Raw genomic sequence first — 26,671 nt, 5'->3', positions numbered from 1 at the left:
TGATAACATGGCAGTCTCAGTGACATGTAAATTCCTGCCAACAACTGTTTGGACCACAAAATGGCACTGCTCGGTGTCATCAACAGCTTTGGAACAAGGTTTTTCTGTAGCATAGCATGCAAGTTGTGCATTTCCTGGTAGCAGCAGAATGACAGGATCTGCCTTTAACTGTTGGCAATTATGAGCCCAAATTAAATAGGATTTGTTTTTGATAAGATGCTGTCTTCTCTGTATGAGTGAGAAGTAGAATTGGAGTAAAAAGTGCGGTGAGGTAATTGGTGTATAGACGAGAACGGTAAATGAGTGTGAAGTGCGACTAAGGATTGGCTAGGGGTAGAAAGGGAGCTCTTAGCTGAAAATTGTTGTGCCGCACGTCCGGCTCGGTATGATTTTAGTGAAATTATTTTTGGGGGATGACTTGGGTTGGAGTATGAAGACACTGTTGAATCATTTGTGCCAAGTGTTGCCCGGCTATAATGTGAACAATTTAAAATATCAGAGAATGGTTGCGGGAGAGTAAGGGGAAACTGATACATGCTTGTTTTATTGAGGGAGCCTATGATACAGAGATATTTGAGAACCTGCATACCTTTTTAACTACAAAGGGCTCAATTTTAGAAAATCGGTTAAACATCTTGGAATTATGGAGGATGTATGAAAAAAGTGGAAAGGGACATAATGTTGAAATTATGGGGGGAGGGTGTTAAAGAAGGATGCAGGAATTTCTTCTGCACCACCCCATATGGGTGCTATTCTTTATTGCCCAAAGAGGGGTACACGGACCCAGAGTTCCTACCACCATTTTACCCAGCAGCTACTCCTGTGGTTGCAAGACCGACACAGGTAAGTGGACCGGTAACTCCTGCAATGGTTAGGGCTACAGAGAGGTTGAAAACGAAGAGCGGGAAGGGGATAACTCTCCCAACTGCTTGGTTAGCAGATACATTAAGGGTGGGAGAGCTAGAAACAGTGAGGCCAGTAGTCAGAAGAGAAGAGGAAGAATTGAAAATGAGAGAGAAAGAAGAGGTTAGGACTCTTCCTGCGAGGACAGAGTATAGGCGGCAAAGAGTGGTCGATGTGCACGAATGGGAAAAAATTAAGGAAGCACTAAGGCTAGCGGAGGAAGAGGTAGTGCTGATATAGCAGCAAAGAGCTGAAGAGCAGGAGGAAGTGAAAAGACAGGTAAGGGATGTAGAAGAAGTAAGGTGGATACATGAGCATGTTCTTGTAGATTGGACAACTCGGTTATCTGCACAATTGAGGTGGATATGGAGAACAGGGATGTTGCCATGGCTACATGTGCTGGGCAGGGCGGACAAGAGACAGCACCCTATGGCAGTGCTGATTATGCTTCTGTGTGTGTAGAACGACTAGGGAATGTAGTAGCCAGAGTGGACGATGAAGAAGAGGAATGGGATAGGAGAGCAGGGTGTAGGCACCCTATCTCACGCTCCATTAACAGAGATAGAAAGCACATCATGGAGCCATAGGACACGGCAGGGTATTTATATGGCTGTGGTAAGCGGTAGGGGACAGATGGGGGAAGCCCCAGTAAAAACAGGTATAACTCAGTTTCCGTTGCTCCAGAAGGGTCTGGGAAGGGTGTATGATATCACGTGGTCAAACATGGACCGGAATAACGTGAGGAAGACACTCCCTTTGCTCACTGAAGGGGTGGGAAAGTGGATTTATGCATTGGAGAAGCACACTTCCGGTGTCATGTTGGCCATAGGGGACATGAAGAGCTTTTTGACGGCCCTAATTAGAGAGTGGTCAGATGAGCTTTGGATGAGATTGGGGTATCTGGGAGTTCAGTTGGATACAAATACCCATGATGGTGCAGCTCTTAATAATTTTAGGGCACAGGTATGGGGGATCTTGCGGATTATGTATCCAGATACGCCTGATATTATTCAATTTTAGCTAAGACGATGAAATTGGATGATGAACCTGCCACACATGTCCAGTTAATTCAGGAGATGTGGATGGCAGAAACTGGAGAAGCATGTGCATTTTTGCTAGAGAAGACAGGAAAAGAGAGAGAGCATGTAGAGCAGGCACAAAAAGCAGAGGCTAAGCTTATTCAAATGAAATTGGCAAAGATGTGTTTAGAAGGGGCAGTAATTGCAAATTCTATGAAGGAACAGCAGGGGCAACCGGGACAACAGAGACACAGTGAACCGGATATGACACAGGGTTGGGTGGATGGGTATATTCCCGGTCCAAGGCCAATGAGAGCGTTTTTGAGGTACATGGGAGGGTTTCCACAGGGAAGTGGGTCAATTGGTGGGGTCAGAGGGACGGTTCCCAGGTTTAATGGGCCAACAGGAAATAATTATGGAAGATTTTATGGGATTCAGTGTTGGTTGTATGAAAGGTTGGGACAACTGTCACAGGATTGTCATGTCCGGCCACAGTACTTTAACATGGGAGTTCAACAGATGCAGGCCCAAACCCTGCCATATACCCAAGGCTCTGTGCAATCACAGCAGGCATGGGTCGAACAGAACCGATCGACTGGGCTGCACATGATCCCACCAACCATGCCAGCACAAGCATTGGTGCAGACATGGGACAAGAATCCTTTACCCCAAGGAACAGTTGCGCACTACACTGGAGCAAGTGTTTGAGGGAAATTATTTTTCTCTCCCAGGTGCTAATATGTACCAGGAGTAGGACAGCCCAAAGGGATCTTGGATGTTTCCAGTCCTGTCCATTGACACTGATCTGGAAGAGGAACCCCAGATAGGTGTGCAGGTAGGTGACCAAATGCTTTCATTCATGAATGACACAGGAGCTATCAAGTGTTGTATCATGGAAGGTGAGTTCCCCTCGTCAGGCAAAAAGATGGACACACTGGGGCCGTCCTGTCGGTTCCTTATACTCAAGATATTCGTATCAAGGTGGGTAATTGAAATGTATCGTCCCCTTTGTTGTATTGTATGGATAACACCGCAAATCTTTTGGGAAGGGATATCCTGAGCAAGTTGCAGATGTCGATTGCCTTCAAGGAGGAAGATATTGTATGCTTGACCCCAGGGTTGTATCCAGTAAGGGAAGCAGTGAGTTTTCAAACCTATTGTAGCGACAGTGCAATTATGGGTGTTCCTGTGCATGCAGCATTGTTTCTCTATGGAGTAATAGGTTTGTTGAGCTGGGTCCCAGGGATCAGAAATCGGGCCTGGCGAGTACCATTTGCGTTTTTATTTAGGTCTGATTGCCACAGGAAGTAACACCACTCGCCATTGCTTTGATTCTCTTAGAGGCGCAGAGATTAAGAAGAACAGGGTGGTTCTGTCAGGCACAGATGAGGAAGGTGGAGAGTGGCGCACAGTTCTTTGCATCGATCTGACCTTATTGCTAAGCAATGTGTCTGACGAGAAATTGCTCAGACTCTGAAGACAGAGGAGAGATGGTCTTTGAAATTGAGGTGCCTTGCCAGATAGTGATAAAGCAAAGGGAAGTGTCACAGACCATGCTCATGATTAAAAATACATCATCATTTTGGAAGAGGATTTGGGAAAAGTACCGGACCAGCAATCTTCATGATTTGGGGCTGCTAAAAAGTGTTCGAGCACTGAGAATAACATTTAAACCTGGTGTAATATTACTACGGTTTAAGCAGTACCGCTTGTCTAAGGAAGCAGACTAAGGGATTTATGAGACCATTATGGCATTGTTAAAGCAAGGCACAATACAACCTTCTGTGTCCCCATTCAATGCAGCTATCTATCCTGTGAAGAAGGCAAAGCGGTTCACTTGGAGGATGGTCCAGTATTTGCCCCCCTCAAAATTATTATTGAGGCAGAATTTCCAGTCATACCAAATTCTGCCACCATTCTCTGTAACATTCCTACTGGGTTAACCCACTTCACCGTAATTGATTTTGTTCCATTACACCCAAATTCTCAGTAGATCCCAGCGTTTACGTATCGTGGGCAGAGATTTGAGCACACTAGGTTGCCCCAGGTGTACTGCAAATGTATGACTGCTTTTAATAGGGTGGTTCAGATGGGTTTGGGGTATTTACATGTGTCCAGTACCATAATTCAGTATGTGGATTATTTATTAGTCTGCAGCACTTCAGAGGAGCAGCGTCGAGTAGACTCAATAACGCTACTCATCCTGCTCATGGAGAAGGGGTACGAAGTGGACAAAGAGAAATTGCAATACTGTCAGACAGAGGTAGTTTACTTAGGGCAAGTAATATCGCCCGCAGGAAGGAAGGTAATTCCAGAGAGAGCTACCAGAGTTATGTGATATGTCATTTATAACGCGCTTATACACAAGTGTTTCAATGCGCAAAGTTCAAACTGCACCTTAGTCAGTCACAGTGAAACAAATGCAGCAGTTTTTGGGGCTCTGGAAGTATTGTAGATCATGGATTTTTGATTACTCTAGTTTTGTAAGTCCCTTATTGCAGGGACTAAAGGAAGCACAGAAGGCTAAAGGTCCGATAGAGTGGTCTGAGGAAATGGGGACTTGCTTTCAGGATCTCAAGGTTGCAATCAGCAATGCTCCAGTCCTGGTGACCCCAAATTACACCAAAGAAGCCATTCTTTGTTTCCTCATTCAAATGGGCAGTGGATGACAGCGGTCCTGACCCAGCAAATATTGTTAGGCCACAAACCTTTAGCGTATTACAGCAGACTCCTAGACCCAGTGATACAGGGAGAGTTCCCTTGTGCATAAGCTCCAGCATCAGAGGCTTTTGCAATTCAAAGGTGGTCTTCGACCCATACTATTGGTTGCCCCATGCCATTGTATGTAGAGCATGCAGTCTTTGCTATTGTATAAAAATTGAAATCCACATTAACGACTTGGGAGTGTGTCAGGGCATGAGGTCATTTTATCAAATTCATCAATTCATCCTGTGAAATCCCACCTAGAAATTACTGCAACATCTGTAGCCGAGCTGGTGCAGCCCCAGGATATTGTTCACGACTGTATCATTTACGAGGGAGAAGAGGAAGAGAGGGTGAATGTAAAAGAATTCATTGAAGGGGTGGGGGGATTTTTGCTGATGGTTCTTTGACTATCAACCAAGAGACGGGTGAGGCATACGTGTGCAGCTGTCATGGGTCTTGTGGATGTGGAGTACTGTGTCGAACTGAAGAGACAGTTGCCTTCTCATTACTCTGCACAAGCGGCAGAACTGGTGGCACTTATAGAGGCGCTAAAAATGTGTGAGGGGAAGGCAGTCACTGTTTATTCTGACTGTGTACGTCACCTCCACCTTCCATTCTGGCTTATCAAGATGGCAAAGGGTTTAGGAGGTCCGACGAGTCCCCTGTCCAGCATAGTGCTCTGCTATCCCAGCTAATTGAAGTGTTAATCTTGCCAGCAGAGATAGGTCTAATGAAGTGCACTCCTGATACTAACCACACTAATTCAATATCTCTCGAAATGATGCTGCAGTCAAAGCAGTAAAGGAAACAGTATATTTTCCTTTCACAGATTCCCAGAAAAAGGAAACCGTGTCCCAACAGGTACAGTTACCAGCCCTGTACACTGCAGACCTGGTGCTCCACATAATAGAAAATACAAGGGAAAGCCCCTAGAGAAGAACAGGAGATATGGAAAAAGAGAGGATGTATTCTCTCACCCACAGATTTACTTTGGAGATGGAAAGTGACGGGGAAGATAGGTATGCCTGTAGAGCTGTTTCTTTTGGCTCTCCAGCAACTACATTACCCGTCACATACTTTGATGATTAATCGCAGCAGAGCTCCAGCAGGACTGGTTTATCCCTAACTTACAAGAACAGGTAAGTAAATTCATAGCGGCATGCAAGTAGTTCAATCACGGAAATACCATGAGGTCGTGATGGGGGTCCTGCCCAGGCCCTCTAGTCCATTCAAGGAGCTCCATATCAATTTTGTGGGCATGATAACGAGGTGCATTAACTTCAGATATTGTATTGTTGTGGCTTGTCCATTCACTCAGTGGGTTGAGGTTGCTCCCTGCGTACATCCTGATGCTAAATCAGCAGTGAGATTTCTGGTGAGAGGTATTTACAAGGTCAGGAATTTGTGAAATTCTAAAATCAGACAACGGAGCCGACTTCTTTAATGCCTTGTTTGCATAAATTACTCTGCTGCTAGAAATAAAGCATTGGTTATGCTTGTGTAACGCCTGCAGGCCAACAGGATTTTGGAGTGGCTTAATGGGATCCTTAAGGCCCAGCAAGCCAAATTGTGTGCAGAATTAAATAAATCATGGTTTGTTTGGCTCCCACTGGTTTTATTTTACATACAAAAATAGCCAGGGAAGGACCACCACTTAAACCCTCATGAAATCGTGACTGGGCATAGACTACATTGACCTCTCTCACCTACACATAGGACATCAGATGCACACAAGACTGCAGCGGTCCTAGGAGCATAGTTTAAGGAATACCTTACAGCATTAACGAAAAGTGTTACGATTAGATCATCACAGGTTGTGTCTTTTCACCAACAGACAACAGGAGAAAGTAGCGAGACCACCGACAATCAGCACAAAACGCAGCTTCTCCTGGGGACACAGTCTACATTCGTACCTTTGTGCATGACTGGAATGAGCAGAGTTTCCATGGGGCACATACAGTGATCTGCACACTGACTGCTGTGAAGGTTTAGGGCAACACGAGTTCGATCCACCTCAAAGACACTCAGAGGAATACCGGCAGCCCTCCCCCTGCACATGAGCAGGTGTAAAAGTTAAATATGCCCTAGGGATTCACCATTCGTTTAAGTGCAAAGGGGGAAGCAAATAAAGATCTGGAGTTTAAATAATTTTTGAATAGAAAAAGGAATGTTTAAGATTGTAAATTGTGTAACAATGTTTTTGTGGGTTTTTTTGGTCCTTGGGTCATCATGTCTGAAGATGACAATCAGAATTAATAGAGACAACTCAAAATTGTCTAATCTTATGAAGTCTGAGAAAGGTGGAAGAAGACATTTTGACAACAATAATGGACGCACATGGTTTTGCAGTTGACAACGTATGGTATAGCCATATGAGGAAGTTGGGGAGAGAGAGATCCGTAGGATATTGCTATATCTGCTCTCATCCCCCATGCTTCTGGTGTTCTTACGGTGTTTATCCCGAGTGAGGTAGAGGTAGCAGATGCGCTATGTTTAGTGCACTTAGCCCTGTGCAGGGTTCGAGTGCAGTTTAAACGGCAGCCAATTACGACATCAATCATACCAGGTGACGACGATTGTTCAATGGCCGAGTGTGCAGAACACAAACATATTAGGTGTATTGAAAGAGTCCTTGGAAGGAGCTCATTTTTCTAAAAATCGATGGTAGAAAGGGGTGAAGTGTTGCAAAGCTGGAGGAATGAGGGGTTTCTCAGAAGAAGGGGTGGCACAAATAAACAGAGTGTGGGACGGTATGGAGGAATCATTTGCCGTATCTGACATGGCTCAAAGAGTCGGAAAAACCTGTTAAGATACAAACACTAATCCATTTTTCTCTATGTTTTAAGAGCAATGGCATGCTACCTGTTGGCACAAATGGCATCTGCAGTCATACGGTATGCATCACAGAGGTGGCTGGAGGTACGACTGCTCTTCTAGATATCTTTTGGACCTGTGGACAGAATGCATACATGCAGTTGCCTCCAGCCTGGTGTGTGTGCAGTTTCTCTATCCTTCATGTGCCCATCCTCATGATTCATGAAGAGCACCTGATTTTGGCCCATCCTATGCCAAAATTACATCCGTGCCCCCTTTGTCCCCTGTGCCCCTTGAGTCCCCTTCACCACCGTATATAGACAAATCAGAGACTGTGTTTGTTGGCGAACCTCCTGGACAATTAGAACATAGGAAAAGATTGAACTTCGTCTCAGCAGCATCATCATCACAGTCATTTGCAGACATTTCTGATCGATATTGGCTGTTTAGCCACGGAGACCTTCTTTGCCTCCCTCCTTATATCTGGCGCCCAAGCAGCATCCAAAGCCAATTGGCACCAGGTGACCAGGTATGAACCATTGCTCTTTGTGAATGCTTCCAAGTTAGCGTTTAGTACCATTAAGGAGCACTGAGGCTTGTAACTTTGCAAAACGGGTACATACTCAACCTCTTGACAGCAATGGAGGGCGGAGTTTGCTGTAAAATCGGAGTACCTGCTGCACATTTGTTCCTCCCAATGATACTGGAAATTGCACGCTCACCAGTAGTATTGCTGCCCTGAAACTGAAGCTGAGATCACCAATGACTCACAGATTGATTCTTTATTATGATGGGTACCTCCTTGGTTGAGCCTTGGTGTGAAGATTCTGATGCTTATTTTTGTATTTGTACTTATTTTATGTTCCTGCAAACTGATCCTATATTATTGTTCTGCCCACGTACCAACAGTTGCTATCATTATGACCATAACCGTTAACGTTACTAAGGTTAGGGCCACCAGTACTTCATCCCATACGAATTCTCAAACTGAAGCGGTTTTGTTTCCTCCACCAAACTGGCATGCCTGTGTGGAGCAGCGGGTAGATTGCGGGCATGTTGAGGGGACGAGTTGGGTTTGATCAGCGAAGGAGTATGCCCATATTGAGACCGGGGTGAGAGATGGTTGTAGGGATTTTCACCAAGAAGATGATTATGATGTGTTAGTTAAAGTATGAACTAAATGGGGGAATGTTGGGGTGGTCAGGAACGGTCACCATCATTATGAGGGATTCATGGTGCGCACACCGTATTGCTGACCGGGGAATGACAGCGAACTGGGCGCAATCTTGCAAATCCATATGTATCGAGTGCAGTTAATTATGGATGGGATATGCTACTTAGATCTTCATGGATGTATAAAGATACAATATGAAAACTGCAAATGCAATATGGACACAATCCACACAACGGGCTGCTTTGCAAAAAAACATGGTAGTTGTGACTTGCAAAATGCATGTTGACTTTTAAACTGACTTTCTCAGGTTTTCAGAAGGCAGCAAATGTGTAAATCAGTAATTGTAATCACTGTGGTTACCTGCTGCACATGAATTTAAAGTAGCAGGGACATTCGTTGATGGAAAGAAGAATGAGACGTCTAGTAAGGTGGTCAGCTTACAAACAGGAGAATGTTCATGATTTAACAGTCCAGCAAAGGAACAAATGCTATCTCGCTCATTGTATTGAAGTCGCTGGAGGGGGTTGGTAATTTGTTTGGGCTGGTAATACAAATGAGGTCCGAGGACAGGGTATCCAGCTGTTAATTGTTTTTATAGGTCATCAGAGGCTGTATGTACTGGAGTTGTGGTTCCATAAATTAGTAGGTCCACAGGAGCGCGAGCACCATGAGTCTGGGTAGTTGAGATTGCAATCAGTAGTTCAAAGAAGATCCCGTTTAATCAGGCCTTCCTCTATTTGAAGTTAGAGTCCTTAGGCCACTTATGGCTAGTAATGAATTATGTTTTCAATACCAATGTTTAACCATGTACTGAAGTCATGGCCTACTATGGACAAATCCTAAGAAGAAGTGTTTCTGAATATGATCTGAAGATGACTATCAAGATAAGACTGGCTAATTAAAATGGAAGAATTGGGAAAAGATTGGATTTCTTTGAAGAGGTTTTTGTCCTATCATATTTGGGGGGTGCTTTGTAATAGAGTATCTGGGGGTGTTTTAATTGTTGTAAAAAGGTATATAAAATATCAACTGATGTTGTTTGTTGAGACTTGGGTTAGTTTGGTCCTTCAACACCACCTAACCACTCCCCGGAGCTTTGTACAATGAACTTGTGTTATGCAGAACCATGTACTCGCTTCTTAAGTGATGGGCCTGTTTGGATTGAGGTGATTAAAGGCCCATCCGCACACTCTAACCAGTTGTAAAATGGTTCTTATATATTGGAAGGAGTGGAACTGAAAGTTAATTTACATACTTGCCATCTGTACAAGCCAAATTAAAAGTGCATTCACTCTCATTGGCCCATAGACATCGTAAGAATTAACACAATCAAAGGGTGCTTCTTGAAGATTGCTTGCTTTTATATTTTTATACAGTGATCCATTACCACCAAAGCAGCCTCTTTGTGTTGTCTAGCTGGGGTAACACAGGCAGGATTGATAGACTATCAATTTTAAAAAGCAGCTTCTAAGGGCTGCATGGACAAAGCTCATCCTGTGGCATAAGAACCAATTTATCTTTTCAGATAAACACAAAACACTCAAGTGACATTTTACAATTTCGTGGAACAGGACACAGAAAGAATGAATATGCAACAATCACAAACAAGCAGTGGGAAAGTCAACAATTGTGGCTTATGTGTAGACCAGGGGCAGGCGTTTTTCAGACTCTGCCATAACAGTACTCCTTGGCCATAGGATGACAACAGGCAAGGAGTGTCGGTCCCTGTGCATTTTATTGCAGTGCATGGCAAATGATTATGCACAGAGTATACAATAACAGTTGGCTATGACCACACTTGTTTTTAGCAGGGACTTATTGCTAGGAAAAGAGTCAAGTACACATGCACACATAGTATTTATAAATAACACAGCTGAAGGAACAAGTCAGACTTGAACACATGCATCATACCAGGAGCTTGTTTACATCTGCAATAAAGTCATTACCTTTCAGAGGATTGCCTACAAATAACAGTGGCATCCCATCAAAAGCACAGAGCTAGTTCAAAGAGATACTTTGTGATAGCAGGGCTGTGTGCTTTGGATGTGTTGTGGAAGGGGCAGGAAATTCATGGGAATGGCCATAGGGAATATCATGCCAATGGATGCAATCGGTAGATTTAAAAAAAACACTCCTAGGCTGCTGGAACCTCCTCACATTCCATCTTTCTACCATCTTGCCTTCCCGTATCAATACTTTCAACTCATCAGAAGTGCTTACAGAGTTACCTAATAGCCCAAACTAAAGACCAGACAAACCCGTTGGTGATAATTACATTGGTGCAGGTCATACTGTAGTTTGTAACTCATTTTGACAACCTTATTTATACATGATCTCTAAAACACCATGAGAGGGAAGACGCTTCTAAATTTCAATTAATGGAAGGATCTGATACATTGAAAACAGGCCAAAAGAGAGAAGTGGCTCATCGCTCAAAACCAATGTTGGACACTTCCTTTCCTCCTTTCTAGTTCCCGTTTTGGGCATACTCAAATGAACAGAAAAGTGAACCACATGAGCGCTATTTACAAGGTGCATACAGGCTGTCTAAATATTATAATTTTATTTTGTCCATCATTGCGTATTAGAGTTATACGTTCTTTTAAGAAACAGTCAATGTAAACTATTCAAGCTCTGGCCATGCCACACTTCTTTCCCATAAAAAAAGATTCAGCAAGAGTTGTCTTAGAACTCTCGAGGAAAGGACCTAGTCTACGCTAGTACGATTCTTCAGTTTATGTTCATGATGTTGCTTTTTTTTCCAAGTTTGCTTTGAAACAAATTCTATGAGAAAAGAAAATGTCCACCCAATTGAGGGGAGAGGATAAAATAACACGTGTTTTATTATTGGACTAAGGAGTACATCCTCAATTTGCACAGGGTCAAGAGAAAGTATACTTTTAACAGAAGTCAATTGCAAATCTTATGTGTCACGTGTTACTGAATGGTATCAATTGAAGGCACAATTTGCTTTCTTCACCAATTACACACACATCACCACACACTCATACAACAAACACCACCTAACCCGTACCATCTAAAACCAAACACAACACAGTGCCTTTTTTTCCAAACGGAAGCTACCAAGAGTACATCAAAGCTCTCTATCCCACCAACTAAGCCCTCCTTCATTTTCAGATCTGCCAGAGCGCCTGGAGACCATGGAAATGCCAGCGGTGAGCGGTATAAATCACAATAAAATAACAATTTTGCTTTCACGACAGTGCGTTTAGAAAACATGCTATTCATTTTCCCTGAAAAATAATCTAGCTTGCTTTTATTTATTTTTTATTTTTGAGCACCAGTTACGAGACATCCACTACATAGCACTCAGTTTTACAAGAGTGCATTTGAATAATAGTACTAAATGCTCTAAACCTGCAAGGATTAAGTTCAAAGACAGTTTATAAACTCCAAAAGAATGGGAATTATTTTATTGATTTATTTTATTTATATACAGGAGGGCCAATGCTCTTTTGATCACAAAAGAACGTACAATAGATAACAAACGATTGAAGGGGTGAGCTTCTTACAATGGGGGGATTTTGAGGGACATTCGAACCAGGTTGTGGAGGGGAGTAAATGGAACACTCACATGGGACAATATATAAGTTGACATACAAAAAGGACAACAAACATTGGACTTGAAGTGCAGGTAGGCAGCGCCGCCGGCTGTACTCGGGATGTGACCATGATGCGTGAAGTGCTAGATTGGAGGCAGAGGAAGTGAGTGACAGAGGCAGGTTAGAGGCGAGGGAAAATTGTTAGCTAGCAGGCAGATGAGAGCTAGGTTAAGACGGTATCTCTGAGGTGAGGAGGTAGGCTTTTAGTTTCGTTTTGAACAAATGTGTGAACTGTTTCTCGGATGCCCAGGGAAGAGAATTCCATGCAAGTGGAGCAAGAAGAGAGAGAAAGAGCACAGGGAGGGCGAGGAGCCACAAGGGTAGTCGTGGAGGCAGTGCAGAGATTACGAGAAGGCTTGCAGAGTTGGATAGAGAAGGATACAGTGGTGCCTTACTCTGCCACTGATTTATGAACCAGGAGAAGACATTTAAATGTGGCCCAGTTTTGCATCAGCCATCCAGCCTGGTGATGGTACGAGGAAGTAGGTGTGAAGTGAGAGAGTTCAAAGAGAGTCCTAGTAGCAAAGTTAATGATCTTGTTGAGAGGACAGAAATCATAGTCGGGGGGACCAAAAAGGATGCTGGCACAGTAGTTCAATTTAGAGAAGACAAGAGGGGTTCAGAGATGATTGGCTGTGTTGAAAGGAAGGAGGTGTCTGATTTTCCACATATTTAGGAGGTTCAGGTGAGCTGCTGTCCCAGTTTTGGAGATGAAAGTAGAGAAGATGTGAGAAGGGTGATAGATGACATTGAGGTTTCTAGCTTAAGAAGAGTAGGGGAGAGTGTCGGGTGGGAACTGGATAGGCAGAGGAAGAGATCAGAGAGAGCTCTTGAAGGAAAGAAGAGTACCTCTGTTTTGGGAGAGTTTACCATGAGAGAGTGCAAATCTATCCAATATTTAATGGCAGAGAGACAGTTGGAAATGTTGATGGTGAGATCAGAGGAGAGTTCAGGAAAAGGATTTGGGTGTTGTCCGTGAACGTTTGAACGAGAACCCAAATGAGGAGATTAGTGCACAAGAGTGGAGGTGTACAGTGTAAATAGGAGCAGACCCAAGACTGAGCCTTTTGGAGCACCAAGAGTTAGAGTAGTAAGTTGAGAGGTGTTGTTTCCCCTGGAGACAGAGAATTGGCGAAGTGCAAGGTAGGATTCAATCCAGGCAAGGACTTGATCGTGAATTCCAAGAAGAAGAGTATTAAGGAGATCAGAGAGATCGACAGTGTAAAAGGCAGCAGAGAGGTCAAAGAGAATTAGGATAGAGGATAGGTTGGAGTGCTTAGCAGAGGTGATGAAGTTGGAAACATTCATGAGAGCAGTTTCCGTGGAGTGACAGGAGCGGTAACCTGCTTTTAGGTGGTCTCAAAGGTTGTGGGTGCCTAGGAAATTGGTAAAGCGGTTTAACACAACCCTTTTGAGCACTTTATAGTAGTGAAGTTAATCAGTGAACTGCGCCAAGTTACAAACAGTACAAACAGTGACTTAAGGGCACTTCGATGCCGGAAGGCTGTTACTCAAAATTGTGCGCTTGCAATTGCAATTGTAACTCAGTACTGTAATTACTTCTCAATTAAATCAAGCAATTGAGTATCTAATTGGACAAGTATCCTTGGCCTCAGAGGAAGAGCTTTGCTCGAAACACGTGTCAGGCTGTTGAACGAAATTAAAATACATTACAATTGTTCTGATGTACTGTTTGTAACTTGGCGCAGTTCTCTGGTTAAATTCACTCCGTGCTTTGCTGAGGGTACTTGGTCAAGGCACCCTCAACCTAACAGCTGAAAGTTGCCGTTGTTACAACCCTATACCTGGGCATTAGCGCTGGTGGTCCTAGTGGCTTTCTTGACCCCCTTTCCTTGTTCACTTTATAGTAGTGTGGAAGGAGCGACACAGGGCAAAAGTAAACTGGTAGGTTCTGGTCAGCCCCTTGTTTTTTTTACGAGAGGGATGGCGGTGGCTGGTTTGAAAACAGAGGGAAAGCAAGCAGAGTCGAAGGACAGGTTGAAGAGTTCGGCGAGGTAAGAGGCCACTAAAGGGGCAGTAGGGTTGACTAGCTTATGTGCCCCATCTGACCCTCTTGCTCAAGAGGGGTTAGCCTTCATCGGTAGAGATGAAACTTTGTCAGTATTACTGTGACTAAAGTGGGAGATGGAGACAGAGGATGATGGTAAAGTAGTAGGCAGAGTGTAAAATGTAGGAGGAGGAAGTGTGGGAAAGGTCAATATATCTGATCAAGGCTTGATAGGCAAGATCTATACACAAAGGCTGATTACTGGGTGGCTGGTTTGCGACTTCTCGTCTTGGCTGCTGACTGCAACATTTCCCAGAGTAAGACTGTAGTATGATGTAGATCAGAAAGAAATCTCCTCAATCATTTAGGGAAAGTCTCCCAGTCCGGTCATGACTCCTATACACAGGGCCTCATCACTTCTTGGGCAGTAGCCCTTAAATGCAGTGGAAACAGGGTTACCGCTGCATTTAAGGGTCTGCTCAATTATGAGTATGGCGTGTTTACCCCCAGCTCAAATCTGGGGGAAAACACGCTGGAAAAATGCTGATTATCGGTGGTAATTACGTCAGAAATTCCCCATTGGGTCCAATGGACCCAATCGGGAACAAAGTTTACCGCCCAACCCATGATTCAGCGGTAATACCGCTGGACAGCTGGGCAGTGACGCAAATAAAGTTGGGCGGGATACCAGCTGGGATCCTGCCCAACTCGTGATGAAGCCCACTGTGTGGCCATGCTCTTTCATTTCTTCTCTATAGCTTTACACATTTCAAGTGTTAATCTTAGAGTATGAGTCGGCGGTAAGCAAGGTATATGTAATTGCAGCTCACACATTTAAATCGTAAGTTATTGCTGCAAGGAAGGAGAAATTATCAGGATACCAAGAAAAATATCTATCATGTTCTTACCCAGAATGGAGCCCCAAGCACTTACAGAGCTTCTTGGCTTCACATGGACCCAATTGGTCTTGCCAAACATGCTAGCTTACATAGCACTCATGATTTGGGGGCTTTGATTCAACAAAACAATACCTCCACTTCCCTTCACTAAATTAGTTTCCCACATGTCTATCCCATGGCAAGATGTCAGCCCACCCACACCTCACACTCCACCCAATCCTACTTGCATCAACAAGATACCATTTCTCCCATCACTCCCACATACCTATAGCCACCACCTGTCTACAATCCACCACATTCCATCCACCAACACCATCTTCTACCAACATAGACCCCCCACACCCCTTCTGTCCAACCACACACACATCCCCTTGGCACCTATCTTGAGCCATGAACTTACTCCATTCTCCCTCACTCCTTCACCATATCACTTCACCATCCACTACCATCTTTGCATCCACACAATTTCAGCATGATCACATCTCACAAAACTGTCGTACCCTACCCTACCACCAATAACAGCTCATAAACACAACCACCCATACAACACCTTCCCTACCCTACCACGCCCACACACACCACTTGCCATCCACATCCCTACACCCCATCATAAAATCTACTCAATGCTCACCAATATTTCCCACACATATATCACCTGACCACATCTTTACTCCCCCCAATGAGACAACAGCATATTTAACTTACTTAAAATGATTTTAAAAGCTATGCTGCATACTACACAGTACCTCCCTGTCTTAGTACACCATGTCCCTCTGCCCCCATCACCCTCATCCACCTACCCACCCTTATCCCCAAATAACAGCTCACCAACAAACCACACCTCACTCTTGTAGACCCTTCAACAACCTATACCATCTTCTCATCCAATTAAGTGACACCACCCGTCATTATGAGCTATCCTCACCCACGACCTTCATCAATATCCCTCATCTCTCCCCATACTCTTAAACCACATCAGCAACACCACCCTTACCCCAACTACAAGACACACCATACTACAACTACCCAATCTCACCTGCTACCACACCCCACCATCCATAAACAATGTTAAACAATCTATCTACTGTCCCCTTCCACCTTCCTACAACACCACCTGCTTTTATCAAGCCTCTCCTGCAACTGCTTATGCTCCCCACTATTTCTCCCCAACTAATCTCTCCCCAATAGTCCATATCATCCCCTACACCAAAATCACACCCCTTCTATTCTTCCCTATCTCTCCCATCTACCTCTCCTGCTCTACCCTCTCTCCTCTGCACTACACTCACTGGCCATTTCAAAGCTTACTCACCTGCTGAACCTATACAATCTCTCCATCAACTACCTTAACTTGCAACTCACCCCATCCATCTTCCTACACCAGTATTTACTACCACTCAACCTCATCCGCTACCACCTGCTGTTATCCTGTACCTCCCTTGTTCACCTACATTTCCCTTTCAGCCAATCGTTCTACTGTTAACTTCTCGTCTAACCGGTCACCCACTAACAAACACCCATGTTCTTCTAAGACCAACAGTCCCTCCCGTGCCACAGGACACCATCTTTTTCATCTGTTGATGATTAAAGAGAAAAGTCTTCAGGTAACAGATATTTTTCGTTCAGTTCCTGTAGCAAGAGGTCACCCAGATGACCAACAGAGCTAAAGCCCCATGTCCAGTGTGCTATACTCTGCCCAATCTGTGGAGAGCTAGCTCTACTAGCTACACAGTGTAACAAAGAATATTCTAAATCATACCTTGGTTACCTTGAGGCCACCAGAGGAACCGATCCTGCCTTATTTTAGATCTTGGATGACCTAAAAACAAAGATAGATGAGGCAGGCACTATTGTCCTCCTCAACATATACAAAGATTTTAACAATAACAGCTCCATCAAAAACACACGGAACATGTTCTGATATAAGAAGCACTGTTATGTCGATGAGCATGGATGTCATTTAATAGAGAACCCAACTTCTACATACTTTCCAATTGGCCCTAGGCATTATGACCTGTGGAGTCTGTCAAGAAACCAAGTGGATGTCATTGAGGACACAATTCCCAGGTTGTGTTCAAACACATCTATTCAGATTTTGTGTACGCAGTAAGTACCTCAATAGTTTCAGAATAGAAAACAATGAAAAAGAAGTTCTTATGGCAAAGGTAACCTCAAAATGTGTCTCTGGTTTGCTCCTCACGGCCACTCTCAGTCTTTAAATATAAGGTTCCTTGCCCAGTGATCTCCCATTGCAGAGCTCTTTGAGGCTAGCCGTGGTAGGCATGCACTAGTCAGGAGCTGTGGAAGTATTGTTGCAGTTGCAGGGTCTGTTGTAGCATGACTCTGTAGCATTTCCCAGAAGAGAGATGGGCCAAATGAATTTTTAGGTGTTTGGATGGGGTTGAGCTCCCTTCCCTGTTTCTGGGTCCTAATTCTGTGGTCACCCTACCCTTCTCACTTTCCTCTTCGCTGGTCCATCACTCACTGGTGCCTTGGGTGTGATGCTGGTCCTAAGCTATGTCCCTTCTTCTGACTATTGACTAACCTCCTTGATGTTCCACCACAGGCGTGTTCATCCTACTGCTCCTTTAAGGTGACGGACAGGTGGGTGGGGTTGCTTATATTCTTCGCTGTCAATTTCACTAAATCTCCAGGGATCTTCTTTCTTTTCTAATGTTACATCTCAAAATATCCTTTTCGGTCTCCTGCATCTGCTCAAAATTACTCCACCCTTCTTCTTAGTCTTTACCTTATTTAACTTGCTCTGTTTCTCTCTCCTGTTCAATGGGCTCCTAAATCCTACCTTCCCTCCCCTTCTCCTGATCCTTAAAGCTCACTCCACAACCATAAGCCCTTTTCACAATTTGCCCCTTTATCTCCTCCTGTGCTTCCAGCTCGCTGTACTTCCAGACTTTTTTGTACCTCCATCATCACATCCTGCACCCCCAGCTCTTTCTGCACCGTCGCCTTACTTTCTGCGCCTAATGCCCCTTTCTTTTGGCACTGCAGCCTCTTTCTTTTGATGCCGCCAACTCACTCTTTCGGCATCCCTAGCTATTTTGGCACCTTTACACCCTCCTACAAATGTGTGTCTCTGTGCATTGTTGCATCGCTCACTGTCTGCTACTCCAACGCCCAACACTACTTTCCACTGGAACTGGGGTTTTCTTTACCTCCACACTGGGCTGGGTCTTACCCAAGGGCCTGTATCTGGGATTCATTGTTGCCTCGAGAGTTACTGAGTGTGTACTTTTTTTTCTTTTGCATTTTGTTTATTACAAACCTTTAGCTACAGGTTCAAATAATACTTGATTGTATCTGTCACAAATGGGTCCAGGTTTGTTTTTGTCTATCTATTTTCCTTCGGATATAGGTCTTGTGCTTCTCTCATTTTAGTCCAAGCTTGTCAAATCTTTCTTTGGATTGTCAGTCAATTTTTTCATTGTTGCTTTCAGGAAATTTACTGTTGCATAGTTGGTTCTTAAGTGCTTGGCTTGATATATCCTTTCCCACCACTCTTCCGCATCTAGACCCACCATGTGTCCAAGCGCAGGGAGAAAATTAATGGATCATAAATCTTTTAATTTTGGGCAAAACACCACCAAATGTTTTAAGGAGTCTTCTTTCTGGCCGCACAACCTGCATTGATCAACCGCTTCTTTGTTGTATCTTCTTAAGGTGTTATTGTTGGGCAAGATATTCAATCTTAATCTTAACAGTAGAGATCGTCCAGCATTATTAGGGAATTTAGTTAGATATCTCTTTATTACATTTGGTAGGCCTATTATTTTTTGGAAAGTGTGTGAGTTTTCAAAGAAGATCTCCTTTCCTCTGTCATGCCTCAGTCATCAGCCCATATTGTTTTCTTTACTAAAATCGGGTTGTTACATGGGGCTTCTTTAGATGTACAGAGGTAGGAGAGATAGTTAACACACTCTGCTCTCCATATATTGACTGTCGATTCATCATCTCTGAGTTCTCTTTTCCTCAATATTTCAAATTGTGGAGGATATTTGTCAGTGATCACTTTCCAAAACAAGGAAAGTTTGTTCCACATTATCTTAGAGTGGAGGGAATTTAAGCCTAACTCGTGGCAAATCACTTGGATTGGTACTGATTTTGGAAGTTGTAAGATTCTTTTCCAGAAGCAGCTCTCACATTGATCCCAAAATTAAATTGTTCTCTCAGCCGATTGTTTGATTCCGCTCTGTAAATGATTACCGGGGTAACCTTTTTGCTTGAGCAGAGTTTGCAGAGGCAGCAGAGCTTTCAAAACACCACACAGGGACATTCAATTATCAATTCTCCTACAAAGGGGAATTTGTCCTACCTTATCCCACCCAACCCATACCTCGACACGTCGGCAGCAAACATGCGGCTCAAGAAGAGAGAAACATCAAAACCCTCAGTCAGAAACCACACAAATCCTGTCTAAGACACACATACATTAATCAAAAGCATCCTCTAAAAAGTCCAAACAACTCAGAGCACTGACCTAAGAGATTGACACGCCTCGAAACTATCCACACAAAGATGCTAGACGATTTCATCCATCCAGCTGCTGTGTGATGGTTGCGCTGTTCTGGGAAAACCACCAACAGTTCACACCCTGCTAATGAATCCTCCACACATCGCCTGACACATGCAAAGGTTAAAATTGTGCACAGGACACAGCTATCTGCACTCCAGGTGGTGGGGGAGGTCAGTAGTCCTGACCGCTCAGCAGTCACACAACATTTAGGCAACTATAAACCCATCCACTGAACAAAGGGCACACGACCCTGGTGTCTCCACAAACATGGGTGTTGGGGCTCGCCAAACCCTAACGTGGCTTGCACTGCAACAGGCAACACTGTTAATGAACAGAGTCAGTGCTAAGAGGCTGTGCACATTGCAGGCGCTGTTCTTTATTCATTCAGAATAACATAACTTTCAAAACAAATATTTGTCTAATGAATGGCATCATATTTTAAGGATTGACCTGCACTGCATGTTTGTATTTTCTGAAAAAACTTAACGAGTTACATATACTTGTAATCAGTACAATATAATTTCTCACCTGAGATGAACCCAGCCTGAACAATCTCACATAATTGTCTTCATAAAAAGAAAGCCTCCAGCATCTCGGATACACTTCAGCTGCACTGCCAGATTTGATACCATTCTCCCATTTAAAGTTACGCTGGTCAATGGGACGGATTTTCCCAGATCTCCGGCAAAAAAAGTCTCCCCGGGGTCTATGATCTGGGAAAACTATTTGTGACAATAAATATTATTGATCTGCTTTTGCACCCAAGATTGGATTTTGAACTCCGTTCATCCAGACCAAAGTCTCCAGATCAAAGTCAGGTGACTAACCCACTAGACTGCTGGAATTTCTGGTTAAAACACTTCTGAATATTTCTGTCAGGATGGAGAAAAAAATCAAGTACAGCTTTGTAAAGATATGCACTTTTGAATATTTCTGTCAGGGTGGAGAAAAAAAATCAAGTACAGCTTTGTAAAGATATGCACTTTTACTAATTTGCTTACAACACTATAGAACATGCTCTCATTTTAATCATGTATTAATGTATCTCCTGAAATTTTGAGGGGGCCGACGAGAAATCTGAGCACCCCCTCCCCCTAACTTACAACCCTAGCCCCCCAAACCCTCTCCATGCCCCCGTTGACCTCCCCCAACATTCCCCCTTCTACTCTTCCCCCTCCTGCACCATCTCCCCCATCCCGTGACTGGTGGGATCCCAGCTATTAATTTCCATTTCAAGCACTGATTGTAAGGTACCCTTCAATGCATTGACAAGAGGCTGAGAAACATTCCAGGGGCCCACAAAGCGGCCGGGAGCCGTGGCGTACCGTGCAGGGGCATGGGGTGGGCAGCTTTCCCCCAGTGGATCTTTTTGGCAGTGGGACACCTCTACTGTTCGCGGGAAAGGTGTCCCACTAGCAGGACCATCAGGGTGCCCCAGTGTGCTGTTCCTGCTCAGCGCACTCATTGTCCTGGCACAGAACATTACAATGGAAGCCGTTAGATATTGATGGGAGGGAGGGGGCACTATTAGCAGGGCCTTTAAATGGGAGTGATCAGATGCGAGAAGGGTGCAAAATGATGCATGCTTTATGAAATAATTACTATGGCTTTAAAACCCAAAGGGGATGTGTTATGCTCACATTAATCTGCATGATTCCATTGTGATATTGCATGCAGGATGGGGAGAATAAAACTAAAGCCCTACTCTTATTGCTCAACACATTTCTTTGACAATGTATGTAGTGTATAGTTCGTTTATTATTAAAGGCTAGTTTATTATGTAGTGTGGCTTGCTTCCAAGGCATTGCTGAAAAGTAGTATTTAAGCACGTGAAATGCAAAGCAAAACCTTAATAAATATATATGTCAACAAAACCTGGGAAGTTGTGTTCAGTTGCTTAAATTGTCCACATCCCGGTTTCTCCTTTTAACCAAAGTGTGTGATCCTGGACAAATCATTCAATTGCACTGCGTCTTATCTGCAACCCTCTACGCGATTCACTTCATAGCTTATGTTAATATATCATGCTGTTAAAAAAAGAAAAGCCTAATAACTATAGAGTTGCTCCACATATAATAATAGTGCAATTTAGGTATTTTGCACCACGAAGTTATTTGCCACTTGGAGTCACTTCTGTTGGTGCCTCCAAGTATCAAGGACTGATGATGCTCCTTGCAATGTCCTTTTCTGTGAAGTAACTTCTGTTGGTGCAATCCATATGCAAATTAGGAGGTTTGCATGTATTTTGCCCCACAGAGCTCTAATAGATGAGTTTCCTGCATTTTTTTTATTGTGTGTATTTCTTAAAATGCCACCTGACGCTAATGTTACCAAAAAAGTTGATATGGGGGGCGGGCGAATGAGACTATGGATTTCAGGCACTGCATTTGGGGGAAAGAAGCAGGCCATTTTTCGTGCACCCCCTCTTGCAATGCTGGATACTCCCCTGACTGCGCCACTCTAAGGACTGAGGGTATCCGGTGAGACCCTCGCCCCCCCCCCCACCCCTACCTGTGGAGAGCAGGCGTTACAAGCCCCCATCTATGTCTACAATAGTTCACCACTTAGTCAATGACCTGACCTTGCAATTACCATCCGCTAACGCGCGCTCCCAAGTGCGCAGGACGCGATAAACATGTGCGCCATTAACACCCAAATAAGTAAGATAATTACAAATAATGGAGCCAAATGGAGGGACGGACTTACCCGCATCGGAGGCACCGCGCGGAAGAGTATGAGCAGTGGCGCATTTCCAAAAGTAAATGGCGTAAATCCAGAAATCCGGCAGCCGAAACACCCCATAAACAATATTTCTTCACATGCCTTGCTCTCAAACGCTTCCTCTCATTCCAACGTGTTTACAAACACTCAACCAGCAAATCTTAGCGCATGTTTGCAGCACGTTTCCAGTGGACAAGACCGGAGCACGGCGGACGTTTGCCTCCGGCGGCAGTGACAGGAACCCCGTGGGGGACGGACCACTCGCCCTGCAACACTGGCCGCTTCAGGGATCCTCTCGCTGAAGACTGCATGCCACTAGCCGCAGAAAAAGAAAACGGCCGCTCGGCCACTACACCAAACTTCAAGTGCACCTAGGGCTTTGGAGGGCACTCAAAAACCCAAACGCCATGCCCTAGAAGCGAGTTAGCGTCTGCTTACCTTTTGCCGGGTCTTCGCCTTGATTTAAAAAGGAGGAAGAGGTTTTGCTCGTATTTCACTCTTCCTCCATCCAGCAACTATGACTAGGCTTAAAGTCAATGGTTAACGCACACTGAGTCAGCACCTTATCAACGAGGAATGTTGAAAATATGCATTGCTAACCACCACATGACCGCCCGCGAACTATAACTCCCAGCCTGGGCTTCACTTCCGTCTTGAACTTTGTCCCCCTGAGCTCAGTCCTTTGATAGAGGACAACTGTGGCTTGTAAATAAAGCGGCGTTTCCCACCCTACCCCGCTTTGTGTTTACTGTCATCCGTCTCCGAGCTGCATACCTCGTAGGGCAGTGACCAGATCCTTGCATTCCCTTGACCCCAGCATGGCTAAGAGAAAAACCCTTTAGCACTGTCTTTCCCAAACTATCCCCAGCCATCGCTGAACACTAGTCTGGTGGTGTTATTATCCAAAACAAATGTTTGCATTTAATCCCCTCATACCGAAAGCTCTACATCATTCATGTATAAAGTGCACACAGTGAACAAAAAAGACCCCTTGCAATTGACCCATTAGTCTTCTTCCTCTAGCTGTGTACAATTTTCTTAGGTTTCAGGTCAACCTTTGCGCAAACTCTCTCTGTCATCTAATCTTTGAATGTTGCTACACAAAAGGCAGCTCTACCAATTTACCTCCTTTTCTGTTCTGCTTACTCTTTGCCCGACAAGGCATTCCCGAAACGATTTACTTATTTATTTTGAAACTTATATAGCGCACCGAGCCCAGAGGCATCTGGGCGCTTTCTTGGGTGATAGAACAAGTTACAGTTGTTACACAATCAATGCACGGTACAGACAGTAGCAGAGAGTTAGAGTACAGTGCAGCGTGTAAGTACGCTGCATAGACAAAAGGTGAGAGAGTTTACAGATGGACAAAGAGCAAATAACATAGGCAGCTTTCGGGTACGTGTGGGCGCAGTTGGTGTGTAGCTAGTCAGGAGTCGAGTCGTGGTCAGCTGAGCTGTTGGTAAAGAGGTGTGCTTTAAGATTTTTCCTGAAGATCCAGAAAGAGTCTTGGGCTCTGAGTGCGATGGGCAGGGAGTTCCAGAGTTTGCTGGCAAATGTGGGGAAGCTGCTACCCCCGGCTTTTTGAAGCTTGAATCTGGGAGTGTCAAGGTGGTGCTAATAGTTTGCCCGGGTAGGTCTGGAGCGTTGTGTCAGTGTGAAGTTGTTGACAAGGTAGGATGGTGCTAGCTGGTAAAGACAATTGTGGGTGAGAGTGAGTAACTTGAACTTGATGCGTTCCTGTACAGGTAGCCAATGTTGTTGGTGTCGAATGGCACAGATGTGGGCCGATCTGGGAACCTTGAGTGCAGCTCTATGGGCATTGTTTTGTAAAACCTGTAGCTTACTGATGTTCTGTATCGAGGTCCCTGCATAAAGGGTGTTGCAGTAGTCAAGGCGTGTGAGGACTAGATCTCTGGCCAGATTTAAGCAACTATCAGGGGAGAGGGATTTTCTGCACGCTCTAATGAATTTGCATGTGTATGCGGTGGCTGAGGTGGTAGCATTTATTTGTTTGTTGAGGTTAAGTGCAGAGTCTAGGTAGAAGCCGAGAGTTTTGACCTCAGTGGCGACTTTGAGTGTTCATCTATGTGAAAGGACTTGAAGAGGGGATTAAGTTTGGCGATTCTGCATTGGGAGCCGATAATAAACTGCTCAGTCTTATCATTGTTCAAACAAAGACCGTGTTGCGCCATCCAATCTTGGATGTCACGGAAGATGGTGTTGAGGGTGATTGTGTCCTTGCCATGGTCTCCTGAAATAGGTAAGAGGACCCGAGTGTCATCTGCGTAATTGGTGTAGATGACACCCAAGTCATCAAGGCGGTCAAATAGTGGCTTAGTGAATATATTATACAGTGTGGGTGCCACACAGGAGCCTTGTGGCACTCCGCACGTGACTGGGGTAGTGGGTGCTTTGGCTTTGGGGGAGAAAACTTTCATAGTTCTGTCGCTGAGGAAGGATTTTATCCAGGGTGTGGCATTGGGGAGAAATGGCTGCTAGAGAAAGGTGTTTACATAGAATGTTGTGATCCACCAGATCAAAGGCAGCGGAGAGGTCTAGGAGAAGGAGCACTGCTAGTTTCCCATTGTCTCTCAGGTTGTCCATTTGGATTTTTAAATCCAGTAAAGCTGTTTCCGTCCCATGTCTTGGATGGAAGCGGGACTGGTGAAGCCCTAGGATGTTGTTTACTTCCTAGTAGTTCTGGATTTGTAGATATGCTAGCCGATCAAGAATTTTTAAGAGAAAGGGTACAGTTGTAATGGGGTGGTAGTTTGTGGGAGTGTTAGGGTCCGAAAAACAATAAGGAGATCCCAAAAAAGCCACTAAAAAGTGGACTCCTACCTTAAATTTGGGAACAACGTGAACTTGTAAAGTATAAAGAAGGTAGGAGAATGGATTGTCAACAGCTACTCATTCACCCCAGGATTACATTCAAAAATATAAACTTTATTATGGGTAATTTGGTAAAAAAAAACCTTGTTAGTAGGGAAGACATGGTACATATAAAATTCATTTACAGACACTCTAAAATATACACAAAATTGACTATGACATAAAAGTTTCAAACACAATTATTCTAAAACGATAGACGCATGTGTAAATACAACCATTTAAGTTTTCAATTTTTAACCTTTGCTATACATACGTAATTGAAATAGGTTTTTTGATCTTGATGGATCTCTAGATGTTTTAACACAATCTGATTTTACTATTAGATTGTCAACTCCTGTTAGGGTCCAGCAATGTTTTTTTAGTAGGGGTAGTACTCATGCTTTTTTTTTTAGGTCAGAGGGGACACAGTTACCTTTGAAGGAGGATTTAATCAGGTTGGTGATGAAGGGGGCGAGTTGGGGGGTGCAATCTTTGATGATTGTCGGTGGGCAGGAGTCTCCTTGGCATCTGGATGGTTTGAGGGTAAGGATCATTTTTAGTACTTCTGGAATGGAGACCTCGGAGAATTTGAATAGGGGAAGCTCCTTCTGGAGAGTGGATGTGGCAGGGGTCATGGGGGTTTGTGGAGTTTGTCTAAACTGTTTTTATTTTGCTTCAATGGTACATTGAAGGTGATTGATTTTGTTTTGGGGAGCATTTTGAATGTTCTCGCACCAGCTCGCATCTTTGTTGCAGTTTTCGGGGGGGGAAGGATGGGTGTTTCTAACTCTAAGGATGAGGAAGAGCTCCTTCGTGTTGGAGCTGCCTTTGGCAATTCTGTCATTGTAAAGTTCACCTTTGGTTAGGAGTAACCTTTGCTTGTAGTCCCTGGAGGCTATATAAAATTGAGATTACATTCCTCTGAGGTTGACTCAAGAGAGAGGTGTAGCGGCATGGAGGGCGGCAAGGAGAGAACCGCACACACCATTTCCTTTGGATTGTACAATATATTTTTTACAGAAGTGTCCAAATTCTCTGAACACAGCTGCCCACTGGGGGTCCCCCTCTCCCACACAATATTTCAAAACCGCACAATTTGCACAGACTGAGCCTGACACTCTTGTGGATAAACATGGCCACAGGTTTATTAACCATTTTTACATTCACCTTTTTTGGTAAAACATATACACATGACATATTGACATTAGAAAGTGACCAGCTGATCAGCGCTTCTTTTTTGCATGTATACATACATGTTATGTCTGAAACCCCAGGGCACAGGGGTCCAGGCACATGGTTGCTGGGGGCACCCAGCCAACATACACAGATACAGGGATCACCCTGTTGGACCGTGAGCACATGGGCGGATCATGGCCTGGGGGCATCCAGGCCATCACAGCAC

General features: G+C 44.2%; 1 protein-coding gene across 11 annotated transcripts in view; it reads right to left on the bottom strand.

Moving 5' to 3' along the window:
• Positions 1-26,671, bottom strand: part of PPFIBP2 (PPFIA binding protein 2) — a 1,806,653-nt gene that overhangs the window by 1,033,301 nt on the left and 746,681 nt on the right. The window contains exon 1 of one of the 11 annotated variants that reach the window (XM_069623599.1): positions 22,837-22,890. The exons of 9 other annotated variants lie outside the window; for them this stretch is intronic. Coding sequence is in view for 1 of the 2 variants with exons in the window: in XM_069623597.1 (XP_069479698.1) it covers positions 22,384-22,479 (96 nt within the window). In the remaining variant the exon portion in view is untranslated. Of the gene's footprint in view, positions 1-22,383; positions 22,747-22,836; positions 22,891-26,671 lie in introns of those variants that run through there. One more of the 11 variants, XM_069623597.1, reaches the window with a different exon arrangement.

This window comes from Ambystoma mexicanum, chromosome 11 (assembly GCF_040938575.1).
Source record: "Ambystoma mexicanum isolate Mex_15411 chromosome 11, UKY_AmexF1_1, whole genome shotgun sequence".
NCBI lineage: Eukaryota > Metazoa > Chordata > Amphibia > Caudata > Ambystomatidae > Ambystoma > Ambystoma mexicanum.
Note: the sequence above shows the minus strand (reverse complement) of the source record. Positions and strands in the feature narration are given on the sequence as shown.